The following is a 13,321-nucleotide window of genomic DNA, read 5'->3' as shown; positions in this document are numbered from 1 at the left end:
CACTTATTTCTTCTCTAAGCCTCATGAGTTCAAAGACCCAAAAACCACTAAGAACTTGATGTCAATGATCACTGGCTTAACTTAGCAATTTGATGCCATATTTTCTTCTTTACATTTCCAGGTTGTTTTACATTTCCATGTGACAGACTGATTTTTTATCAGAACAAACTCATTTCCTCACACAGACTGTGGTATTTAGTGAGAGTATAACTACTCTTTAGCAATAACATCAGTGCATGTGGTTATCCTTCAGGTGCAGTCATAGATCCAGTGTCAGATATATAGAAAGCAGCATCTCCAAAACAGATTTACCATTAGATCTTCACAGTCCTCAAATGTACATTATGTAAAGATTGTCTCTTAAATTGAGTAGTTCTTTAAATCACCATCAAAATTCAGGGAAGTCTCACTTTTGTGTATACCTATATAAACAAAATGTTGAATAGCTCCAGAACTTTGTTATGTGAGCAAAGTTAGTGCTTTAGCAATTAACAAAGAAGAAAATTACACAACCATATGCACAGTTTGCCTAGTTTAGTAGAAATGTTAATTTTCATGTTAAGAACCTGATTTCTCCACCTCAGCACTGTATTAATGTTAGGTACTACTGTAAAATATAAAAGGTTTATTAAAATGGGAAACATAAGCATTACTTGCTTCCCATAGATAACAAACACTGTTCTCTATTAGCAGAGCTCTGGGTGGTAAATTACTCCTTTGGAAGCTCAGCATGTGCTTGCCTTGACATAACTCATCTCTGCAGAAGTGCCTTGACCCTCACAGAGAAAACTGAAGTGAATACGCACCCTCTGTGCTTGAAGTTAAGTATCCAGATAGTATCCCAGCATTCAGTGAATTATTCATATATTCAACACATTAAAAGCTATGCAGCTTAAAATGGGCTCAACATTATAGCACCACAATCCAAAGTCCTCAGACCTGAAGTTACCCCAGAGCACCCTGTGCTGAGATAAGGCCTCATTTTCACACCATAAACAATATACCATATCAGAAGCTATTTGTGTTACCATATCAAATTCAGAGAAGGCATAGCTGAGCAGTTTTCATGGACCTACTCTTAGCTTATCATGGTATTCTGTACTCATCTTATTTCATATATAACATGTACATATATTTTAAGCCCATCTCACTGCAAAAGGGATCATCATACACATACATCTATAGCCTACTTTTCTGCAAGACAAACAGACTGAAAGAGAAGACAAGCTTGGCTGCCTTTGTAAATAGCCTTGGTGCCAAAACTGAAAATAAGCCATTGTATCCTGACAATTGAACCCCTCAGATTAAACCTCCACTCAGCTGCAATTACAGGTGTTTGTTTGCTTAACCAGGGAGACCAAACTCACACTGGAGACATGTCAGTTAATGAAAAGTGAATGCTCTGCTGACTTTTGATCATAGGAGAGAAATTAGCATTAAAGTTATTACTGCTTTAAATTTAATCATTGGCAAAAACAGCAGAACTAATTTTAGCTGAGAGAAGTAATGTTCTGAAAACTTTGTTAAAGGTGATTTTTAAAGTCCAATAAATGAACTTGAAATGCAAGGATGATGGTGACAGTGCACACATGAAGGATCTAGTGCATTCACTGCTTGAAACATGTGCGAAGAATTTTTATACTTACACCAAGTATGTGCCAAGCATATCTATACTGACTTTCTAAATCTGTTGCAAAACTAGGAAGCAGCAAATGAGTAAATTTCAGAGGCAACTTTTTAATGCAATTGTAAAATACAAAACTGATGCTTTCAGCTTCACTACTGTAGTTTCATTGCTGATTTTCTAGTAACCTTGTGCATACAAAAGAACATCCAGCCAAAAAGGAAATAATAAGCTTGTAAGAAGCAAAGTCAAAACATGAAGAATTTGTTAATTATTTACTATAAAGAGTAAGGGATTGATACATGAAGTAACAGATTAAAATATTTTTCACTTATCAGTTATTTGATAACAATGTTTTCAAGGAATAAAATCTAGCATCTGATACAAGTAAGGCAGGAGGACACTGTGGCCATTTTTTCCTTTTTTAATATCTCTTTTCCTCTGCAGAGCTATAGATTATTCCTACAGAGCCACCTTTAGACAAAGAAATCTTATATGACATTCCATAAATAAATAGAGTATCACGTGCATTTCAGATGACAATAAAACATATCGATAATGGGGAAAACGGAAACAATTCCTTGGAGTTCTTCACTTGTATTCAACAACTTTAATTTTTAAATCTGACACTAAATATTACCAAATGTGGGTGCCAGAAGCAGTTCTGATACTCTTAAAAAAAACAAACAAACAACTGGATAATTCGATTAGGGTGCTTAATCTTAAAATATGACAGCAAACACTTGGGTTCCAATCTACACTACTTTGTCTCATCCTTATAAATGAAATTTTAAATATTTTAAGAAGGGCATTGGATGTAGTAGTATTATTTTTTTTCAATCTTACTTAATAAGCCAAATTATATTTGTGTGATGACACCTCTGAATGGGGAAGAATTATCACTTTTATCATTTCTAAAGGTTTATAAAAATACAATCAATTATCCTATAAATGGACTGTAATGATTCTAAAGCTTTGAATTTCCAATTGCTAAAAGGCAGACTTTAAGCACTGGATCTTCAGGAAAAAAAAAAATTCCTCTCTTTTTAATAGTCTCTCTCCTAGACTATAATACACACAACCCCAAAGCTGTCATTCATTTAGAATGGAAATGTCTAGCAACCTTGTCTCAGGCCAGCATCACATTCTTTGTGGTTTGGTAAGAGCAACAGCATATACCAAAGAGTAACAGAAGCAGCTGCAGCATAAGTAACAATACTTAGTAGGCTAGAAGTTATACGAATGAAAAGTACCCAGGTAATCATTAGATAAAAGCTCAAGGTAATTTTCTGCTCTTCTTTATCAGACAGAACCTTCTTGCCCAGTGCCAAAGTTTGAAAGCAAGCAAGCAACTTTGCTTCATTTGAGAGTAAACAATTCTCACAGCTCTGAAAACTTTTTCTTATCATAACCAACAGAAGAGTTGGCCCTTCAGTCAGTAGTATCAGTTACCACTGCCACATCAAAATGCTGGCATTTACTCAGCCTGAAGGTTTTCTGAGCAGATAGTATTTTCTTTTTTTCTCCTCTGCTTTATTCATTCCTGCATTTTAAACCAGTGTTCTAGACCAACTTCTGCTGTGGTTATCTCATTGGAATTTTTTTTCCCCTTCCAAAGCCTTTTGTCACTCTCACTACCATCTGTTTAGAAGAGCTATGTACAAGCTTCATAAAATTGTTAAAATCTTGAATTTTTAATTGGAACTGAAGAAAAGGCAATATCAAACATGGAGTTAAAACAGAAGGGGAATTAATAGGTCTGGGAATAATCTCTAATCACCCACCTCAAAATGTTCCCATTAGCATGAACACATGTAAATGCATATTCAAACTTGTACAAGCAGATCTTGTCCCTCAGAGTTTGAAAACTGCTGATATTGACAGGGATGGAGCTATCATACTTCTAAAGCTGATAAATAAATGTATTAAGGTTGAGATCAGATCTTGTATTCACGTGCAGTTACATTCCCTAATACTCCATTACACACAATTCACAGATTATCACACCAGTTACTGAAAACATTCCTTAAGAGTTAGTACAGGGACCCAAAATGACATACCAAGAAAAATAAAACCAGCCGGTTTGAAGTCTGTCAGTACTAAATCAGTGGCAAATCTGGTGCTCACTCCCATTCTTGCCCTGAGCATTAAGCAATGGAGTGCTTCTCCAATATGGATTTAATTTACAATTAGAGTTTTCCTAAATGCAACGGCTACACCCTATCTCAAAAACCTAATTTCTAACCTCAACATGTGACATCATATGAAAACTGCTGACACAAATAATTGACTGCTTCATTATAAATAAGAATACTAAGAATTTTTAAATGCCTCATAAATCCATATTAACTCAATGGTATTGATTTCAGAAAAGTTCATTTCATTTTCACAGCAATATTCCATGATATGAGCACTTAAAAAAAATAACTTTTCTCAGTTTTAACTGTCATTGAAATATCCTTCGTTTCAAAGATATCAAGAAATTATCACTATTCATTTTCAATACAAAGCCTCTTACATTTCAGCTGTCATTTTCAAAATATCATACTGAAAATAGTGTTTCTAAGCAGAGTTCAGTTGCAGCGTAATAAGTAATAATTTCATCAATTAACAGTATTCAACATCCACTGAGAGTTCTCACTATTATTTTATTCATAGAGTCCTTTGTGGAAGTAGCATACTAAAAAGATCCATTTATCCTTCAAGGTTTTTCATAAATGTGTCATACATCTTAGAAAACAATTGGTCATTATTCTCACTCAATCTAAATAACTATAATAACTTCCAGGTGTAAAACCTCTTTTTATACTTCCAATCTTCTTTAATCACATTATGGGTCTACGTTTTTAATAACCTATTCTAACACTTCTACTTACTTCTACACATGCATTCTGGAGCTGAGCATAGATGCTAGATATGCCTGGATGGGAGGGGACCTGTCTTATTGTTAAGAGCAGAATAGAAAGGGATTTTGTACAATGCCCTTCAGAATCAAGGCAAAAACAGGCATTTTACAATGAGCTAGATGGTAGCATAGATGTTAATGGTGCAAAGCCTGTAGATGAAAACGCTGTAACTGTTGAATTCTGTGATAGTTCACTTGCAGCCTTGCAGATAAGAGCCTATTTTATTTCTTCTTCCCCCTGGATCCCTCCATGTAACAGCCTATTTCTCCACACCCTGACTTCTGTCCTTTCACCTCAGTGCTGCAAAGTTTCCCCTTCAAACCACAGCATCATTCTGTAACGAATGCTGGAAATGTAGCTGAGCAAGACAGTGACCTCTCAGGGCTGGAGGAGAGCACAGTACAGCACCAACAACTCTGTCTTGCTAGGAGCAGCCTAGAGCCCATCAGTGCTGCGTTCACTCCAAGTCTCTGAGATATCCTAGTGGCTGAGCAAACCTTAACCAGGACAACTCATTCCAACAGAAGGTTCAATTTAAATAAAACCTGAGAGCATACTTAAAGTCACAAGTAAGCACCTAGGAAAAGCATGCAGTAATATATTAATACACGGAGCACCACAACAATGTAACTATCTGAAAATGGCACAGTCCAAACTCTATAATAAATATAAAGCAAATTATGTTGCTCATTTGCCTAATACTTGAAAGAAGAGCATCACTGGGAAAAAGAGATTAACTAACATAAAGTTATCAAAGCAGCCTTCAGTTTTCACACCTCATTTCCACATTCCCAAAGCAGTGTGCACAGGTACATCTGTTAAAAACCTGCACACACCAGCACAGTGCATGTAAATCAGACAGTCTGGCTGCCTGGATAGTTTTCCTTTAATTACATACGTAATTGGTTTTGAACCCAGAATTAAAATGTCGGAATGCATCATGATTGCTTTTAACTAATGACTACCATCCCATCTACATAAAAATATTGAGATACAACACAGATATTTTTTTTAATTAGCTTTCACATGGAGTCAGGCAAGCACGTCCATCTTCCCTCATTTGTGCTGCCAGTGTCAAGTTGGACTGGAAAGGCCAACCATTCCAATGAACTAAAGGAAACATAATTTTAAGGTCAAGTCACATGTAATACTTCAGGCATCAAATGTCATACGCAGAATAAAATTGAACCTTGGCTTGAGCAGAGATGGTATTTCAAGGACTTCTTTGTGTTTATCACTTTAAATTTACTAATAAAACAGTCATCACATATTAATATTTATTGCGCTATTACAGCATTCTGGAGACACATAAATAATGGCAGCATTTTTAAAAACACAAAATACTTTTATGCGTAGGATTGATCCATTTTCATACCACAAAATTTCTGCTAAACATAAAAATACTCAAAATTTGACATCTGCTTAGACAGGCATCTGTGACCAGAGTAAGAGACCAGGTATTTCATACAGCTAAGTGTTATGACAGAGGGCAGAAATGAAATTGCCCAACTCAGTCCACAGCATACTTGTGTTCATAAGAGGTTTATTCTGTTTGTTTCAAAGACAAACCAGAGGTCTGGGAGTATTTGTCCTGAGCAGCACTATCCAAGCACTTGCCACTCTACAGCTATAGGATGGGGAAAGCCACTCCAATACCCTTAACTGTGCATGAGTCAGGGACGCTTGAGCCAGTTGAGACTTCTCATGCCTCACTGTATAAACCATTTACTCTAAACTCAGAATCACCAAAGCTAGAAGAGACCTCCAAGATCATCCAGTCCAGCCATCCACCTACCACCAATATTTCACCACTAAACCATGTCCCCCACTTCAACAATTCAAACCTTTCTTGAACACCGCCAGGGACAGTGACTCCATCTCCCCAGGCAGCCCGTTGCAGTACCTGCTGTCACTTTTGGAGGACCATTTTTTCCTAATATCCAACCTGAACCTCTCCTGACACAACTTGAGGCCAGCCCCTCTAGTGCTATTGCTTATTTCTGTGAAAGAAGAAGTCAGATCTCACAAATGCACTTACTGGTGTGATACAGACAAGCAATTCATTCAGATGATGTGGTTCTCCAGTGCTAAGGCAAATGTGGAAGGTTAGAAAGTGGTTTCTATGCATCAGAATTGAATTACAATGACTTGCATTCCTACTACTTGCAAAAATAACAATTGATCCCTTTAGGCTGAGGAAAGTGATTCTACCACAGCTGAACTCTGTAAAAGCTTATTTTAAGGTTAATATTAAGAAAAAACTATACGTATCTTCATCTAAATGGTCCCCAGATGTACTCACTTTGTCATTATTATGTATTGGGATTTTTAGTAATGAAAGTGTTCTCTGATATTTAAAGCAATTTGTCAACATGAATCTTACATTTGTCATTTGCCATAGCAAAAGAGATTTGGGCATTCCTTAAAGCTGTACCAGTATATGAAAAGAAAAAAAAAACAAAAAAAAAACAAGAAGGAATATGAAGTTAAACTTAAGACCCACTCTGATTCACATCTAACTTCATAAAACACAACCAGACAATTCAGAGGCAGAAACATCTTATTTCCTTTTAAGAAGGGAATCAGAAGATTTAGTTCATTTCCTCCACTCAATTCTTTAACTTCATCTTGAATTACGGCAACACATTTGAACTGTGTACAGACCACCAAGATCTGCATAGGCCTCTCTTGTCATTTAGCAAGCTGATGCTCTCTGTGTTTAAGGACACCAGAGATTTATGCTGTGCTGACCCACAAGAACAGTTCTGCCCTTCACACAAAAATGATAGCATGTGGAAATGAATTGATTTTGAATAACATGCTCACACAAACGCCAGTCTGAGGTTCTGATCAGACATCTGTAGCCAAAGGTTTTCTAATTCCAAATCACCCTTGCTGAAGTCTTATATAGAGGCACAAATCCTGCTCTTCACAAAGGCGACAGCACAGGGCAGGGAGCAGCGTATGTAACACTGCACTGATGAAATAAAAAAGGCATAGAAATCATATGCTAATAAGAGGAGGGAGGTTGCCAGGCAACCAGGGAGGTAGAGAAAGCTGGTTTGATGCGAGCCCTGTGCTGCCGAAGGGTGAGTGCAGCGCAGCAGGAAGGGCACGCGCAGCCCCGTTCTGCTGGCAGCGGTGATTCCAGCTCCTCTCAATGTTTTATGCAGAAGCGTGCCCCCAGGTCGGTACCAGCTGTTTGTGTTCCTAGGGTCATTTGACTGATACGGCCACAATGGGACATTATGGGATGGACAACGGATTTTAAAGACACACACTTCTGAAAAGCTGAAGCATGTGCTTTTGACTAACACGGATTGCAAAGCATACACATACTGGCTTGAAGGATGGAGACAGCCTTGGGTGCAAGCAAATCCCTCTCCGTTATACACATGAGCTCCAAAAGCTCCACAGACTCTGCCCATCATGACAGCCAGGCCCCCTCCATGCTCCCCCTCAGCAGCCTGCACCCTGAGTCCAGCCACAAACTCAGCCTCATGCACCACATCTTCCTTGACATCAGAGTTCCACTTTCTTAAGAGATGCAACAGCTCTCGTGGTTACAGAAGCACTGAGCAGAGGAAAGAACACTCACATCTAGTCTACACTAAACAATCATGAAGTCTATTCACATTAAAAAAAAAAAATGAATTTGTTCCTTTCTGGTTTCAGAATTGTTCACAGCAGTGAAAACTATCACAAGTCAGAGGGCCTGAGTGAATTTCAACACTAAAATTTTGCAGACTACCTGCAGCGGAGGCATGAATTTACATAACTCTTTGAACATCAGCAGGATATGAACATACAGCATGAAAGGACGTAAGTGTCACTTGCAAAAGGCACCTTACCATGCACCAACCCAGGAGTACACTCTGATCATTTCCCCAAGACGTACCTGGTCACCATGGTCTTTAACGACCCATGAGCACTGGGCCGTCATGCAGTCATTACCGTTCCACTCAGCTAAGACTTTTCTCTACAACAAAGCCTCTCACACAATGGAAGCTTGAGAGAAGCTCATCAAACAAAAAGCAAGTTTTGTTTCCTCACTGAATGCTCATCAAATGACCCTCAGCAGATGCAGCTATCAATCAAGAACAGCCATCTGATCATCAAACCGAGCTACAAAGAAATTACCTAAAAAATAATTTTACACTTTGGAACTTCATTAGAGAACTTCAAACAAATCACAGGTATCTCTAAAACAGAGAAAGACTGTAACAGTTGGCACTTTTAAAATAAAAATCTGGCCTCGATCAAAGAAAGCTTCAGCTATTTATTCACATAACCTTTCCCTAGCAGTTATCATGGCCATGCTGATGGGTAGTATTCCCCATCTTACTAGAGGCTTCCAGGATTTTATTCTTAATTTCTTTTATTCTTAATACATTATACATATTCTTTGTTATTCTTAATAACTTTTCATTATTTTTCAGCCCTTACTTAACTCGTGGTTTACAGGACAACAGGCTTAGCTCTCAGCTGTACCTTCATTTCCTATGCTACGCACAGTCTTCTCACTCTTCTAGTCCATCTATCCTTGGAGAAGAATAGACATGTCAAAAAACTTGCTTAGCTTGTTCTCACAGCAAGCACTAGAAGGAAGAGGCTAAGTAAATATCCCAGCAAAAGAACCTTCATTGCTGTCAGGTCTGCTGCTTTAAACACTGTGGTGACTGCAGGCTGCAAAATAAAGCTTCCTTCAGGCTGAGGGGCACCTGGTAGGTAGCAGCATGAAGGCCATTTCCCACCAACCTCAGTACTGGGGCCAACTGCAGCCCTAGAGTTCAGGGGTGCTGACTGCACAGGCAGTAACCTCATGCAGCTCTGTCACCAGCCCTCAGAGAAAAACGTGCACTCAGCAACTGAGTAAGATCACAGCCTACACACCTGGACACAGAGCCTCCTGTGCCCTCCCTTAGATCAGCATCCTAAGGAAACCCCAACTTTACCTTGAAGCTAATGTGTATCATAAAGCTTTGGTCCACAATGGGCAACAACTTATTTATGACACCACCACAGAAATGGAAGTACACTACAGCAATAAGTACAACAAACATCAGCTAACATAAAAGTATGCAAATGAGTTTTAAAACGACATTTCAAGCAGGTGTTATTTAAAAACTATCTACACTTTCTAAAGCTAAGTGAAGAGAAAGGCAGAAAGTTACAGGAATGATGTTTATTATTTTATACACGCTGCAAACATATCCTGGCAACTCAGACAACCAACAGACTGCTCTTAGAATACAGCCTTAGCAAGTTTTTACAACTCTCCAGCATTCAGCTCCCCCCTTACATATCAGCAATAGATGATTCACTGGAACTCTGGATTTGTGGAACACTAGAATATCCTCTCCACCCACTGCAAGAATAATAATGCCATTTCATAATGAGGTATGTAGTAGGGTGGTTACTGATTTGCTGTCAGTGCTTTAGCTTAGTGAGGACAGCATGGCAGTATTTCTACAGTGGTGAGGAGAAGCCTTCACCAAGAAAGGTTGAGAGTCCTACTCCAACTGACTCTAGAGTGGCTGACAAGGACCCAGAAAGGTACCTGGCACCCTACCATCACCACACACCAGGACAAAGTGCAGGGACTGAGACCTGCCAGCCACACACACAGGCTGCCCAGAAGAGCAGACGGTCACCCCCGGGGAATGTTTGATATTTCTATGCATCCTGCTTGAAAACATCCAGAACCCATCTAAAAAAGCTCATTACTGGGGTAGATCTGGACTTTGACTGGAATGCAATCAGGAAAACATACACAGTTGTGTCATCTTGCAAAAATTCAAGAAAGCAAATTAAGATTCTAACCAGCATTTTGTAGTTTTAGCATTTCATTAATTCCTGAGTACTTCATTTGACAACTTTAAAAGAAAAAAAACCAACTTGTTTCAAAAAGAAATAATTGCAAATGATTTGCACACACTGATACTAAAGAAACGGCTTTTAAAAAGGCAGGTTTTCCTTGAGTATTCTTGGAAAACTTGGAAAAGGTTTGCATGAGGCCCATAAATAATGCCTGAATTATTTGAAAACACTGACAAAAAGAAAGGAACTGTTTCGGTTTTGTGGGTTTTTTCGTTGTTGTTGATAATTTTTGCTTTCAAATTCTGGGGGAAATGTGTATATATTTTTAATTGTGAAGTTCCTAGTCTTACACAATTCAGAACATAGACTTACAAAACAATATCTTTGTGATTTCTTTATCTCTTTCAATAAGACAGCAGCCAAAGGATTTCCGGGACGGGATGCAGCTGAAGCTACTGGTTCAGCCAACCACGGAAACTGAGATTCCTCAGGGACAACTTTCTGCTTTTATTTATTAACAATTTGAGAACTGGCTGTGATTTTAGCAACTTCTACCACAGCTTCTTAAGCCAGTGGAATCAGTCTTTTTACATGGCCTTAAGTTAAAGCAGCATCAGCACCACAAAGGGCACATTTCATATGTTAATTATATGAATCACTGAGATAAGTATTCTTAGAACTGTCCTTGCTGAGCAGAGAAGTGTTTTATGAAAATTATTTCTCTACAATGATAGAGGTGTTACTAATACAAGCTTTCCCAACTAGAAAATATACTAATATACTAAATGTGCATTCTATTTACCCCAAAAAGTCACATGCAGGAAAATAAATAAGATTTGCAAATAGACTATCAGTAATTACTGATATATTCATCTGGGAGACAAATCACATAGTGACTAAATTCAGTCAACCAGATGGGGAAAGGATAACATGTTTGGTTAGAAGTAGACTGCCATCATTTTCTTGGCTACTGAAATGAGTGCTGAGAGAAAAAGTAACCCAGGAAGAGCTGACCAAAGTTTGCAGCTGTAACCTGAGAGCAAAGAAAACACCGGTCTTCCTCAGTGTCCACCTTCTAAATCACCTTGTGCTGTATACCGTTACGAACACGTGATCCCACACCTCATTAACCTTCGAATGAGTTATACTCAGCTAGAAATGCAAAGTAATAATCCTAGAAATATTTTGAATTAAAGAAAAAGTAACCCAAGAAAGTACTCAAAAGCCTTTACTACTAAAATCAAATGGGAAATTGAACTCCAACACAAGAAAAAAAATCACAGATTGGCTGCTTTGAAAACACTGAGCTGATAGAGCAGCACCAACTTCACACCACAGTGCTTCCCTCACATCCAGGAGGACTTCGACAAGTTTGTTCTTCCCACCCATCCCACAGCTCAGTTTGTCAGACCGCCTGTATCAGTGTTGGGGGATGTTAGCAGAGGTCTGAGTAGTAGCTCAATTAGGGGATGGACTGGACACAAGAACTCAGGAGAACTGATGATACAACTGACGCACGTGAAACAGAGGTGTAGTCAAGCCACTGCTGTGCCATTTCTACATATGTGCTAACACCTCAGCAAGCGGAACACACTAAACGTAATATTTTAGGATTCAAGGTAAGCCAATGTAAAAGTTGTGTCACATAAGAGAGGATGAGACTGCTTGCTACAAGTTGCAATATTGCTGCTGTGCTTCTGCTGGACTCCCTCAAGCAGCTGTAGCCCACAGACGGACAGGGGCAGAGGCAGCATCCACTGAACCACTCTCACCCCACTTGGCCTCTCCCCCGCAGCGTGCTGGGCCACGTCCAGGCCCCGTTGCAAAACTGCAGACTGACCATCAGCAAACTCACAAACAACTTCAAAACAAGGTTGCTGCGGTCCCGATGCCCGCCGCGCGCTCAGCCCAGCCCGGCCCGACCCGCGGGAGAAGGGCACCCGAGGGCAGAGACCCGCGGGCACCGCAGCGGCCCCCCGAGCCGCTCCGCTGCACCAGGGCGGCTGACCACGGGGACGCGGACCCGACCCTGGAGAACGTGGATGCGGGAATCGTCGGGCTGGGAGGAGGGGAGGTACCGCCCCCACACGCCCATCGGATCGCAGCCGCCCCAAACGTCGGGCTGAGCCCGGACGCCTATTGCGAAGCGGAGCTGCGTCCCCGCCGTCGCGCAGCCTCGGAGCCACCCCGAGGGGGGCTGCGAAGCCGGAGGCTGCACCGAGTCGGTACGAGAAGCGGCAAAACCACGGAGCTCACAACAGCGTCGAGACTCTGCCCCCCGCAGCCAAACTTTGCCGGGCGCTCCCGGCCGGGCGGAGCCCCCTCCCCGCCAGCCACAGCCGCCTGCCCCGGCAGGGCGAGTGGGTACCTCAATGTCCACCGGGTCCCTGCTCAGCACCCGAGCCATGCTGTCCGCACCACCACCGCCTTCCCCCGGCTCCCCGCAGCTCCGGAGTGGAGCGGAGCGCGGAAGGAGGCGGAGCCGTCAGCCGGGGCTGCAACGCCCCAGTGGGCGGGCGGCCTCCCCGCAGCACCGAGTGTCTCGCGGGGCGCCCCGAGGGCAAGGGACACGGCGGTCTCGCGAGCGGGTTCACCTCGAGGCCGCGGAGGGAGGAGCAACCCTGCCCGGCTCCGCCGGAGATGTGCGCACCGCCTCCGTGCCCGCGGGAGCGCACCAGGCTCAGCCGGCACGCGCAGCCCGGCCGCCTTCACCCCTCGTCCTCGCGTTTGGGAAGGAAAAGAGGGGCTCCCTCGACAGCAAAAAGCCTGCCAGCGCCGGGGTCTGTCGAGGGTTTATCTCACTTCCATGAGAACGTCACAGCCAGCAGCGCTCGGGACGGCCCAAGATGAGCTTTCCCATCCTCAGCGAGGACTAAACCTTCCCTGCGCCCTTAGGAACAGCTCCAGTACGCAGCCAGGTGCTGTCACTTGTTTGCTCTGAAGCATTCTCTCCTCTCCAGTGTTTTGGTTA

General features: G+C 41.4%; 1 protein-coding gene across 2 annotated transcripts in view; it reads right to left on the bottom strand.

Moving 5' to 3' along the window:
- DPYD (dihydropyrimidine dehydrogenase) overlaps window positions 1–13,321 on the bottom strand; it is a 319,673-nt gene that overhangs the window by 295,170 nt on the left and 11,182 nt on the right. Inside the window, exon 1 of one of the 2 annotated variants that reach the window (XM_015870373.2) lies at window positions 12,719–12,849. The exons of the other annotated variant lie outside the window; for it this stretch is intronic. Coding sequence (XP_015725859.1) covers window positions 12,719–12,757 — 39 coding nt within the window. The 5' untranslated portion in view covers window positions 12,758–12,849. Of the gene's footprint in view, window positions 1–12,718; window positions 12,850–13,321 lie in introns of those variants that run through there. 2 annotated transcript variants of the gene reach the window in all.

This window comes from Coturnix japonica, chromosome 8 (assembly GCF_001577835.2).
Source record: "Coturnix japonica isolate 7356 chromosome 8, Coturnix japonica 2.1, whole genome shotgun sequence".
Taxonomy (NCBI): Eukaryota; Metazoa; Chordata; class Aves; order Galliformes; family Phasianidae; genus Coturnix; species Coturnix japonica.
Note: the sequence above shows the minus strand (reverse complement) of the source record. Positions and strands in the feature narration are given on the sequence as shown.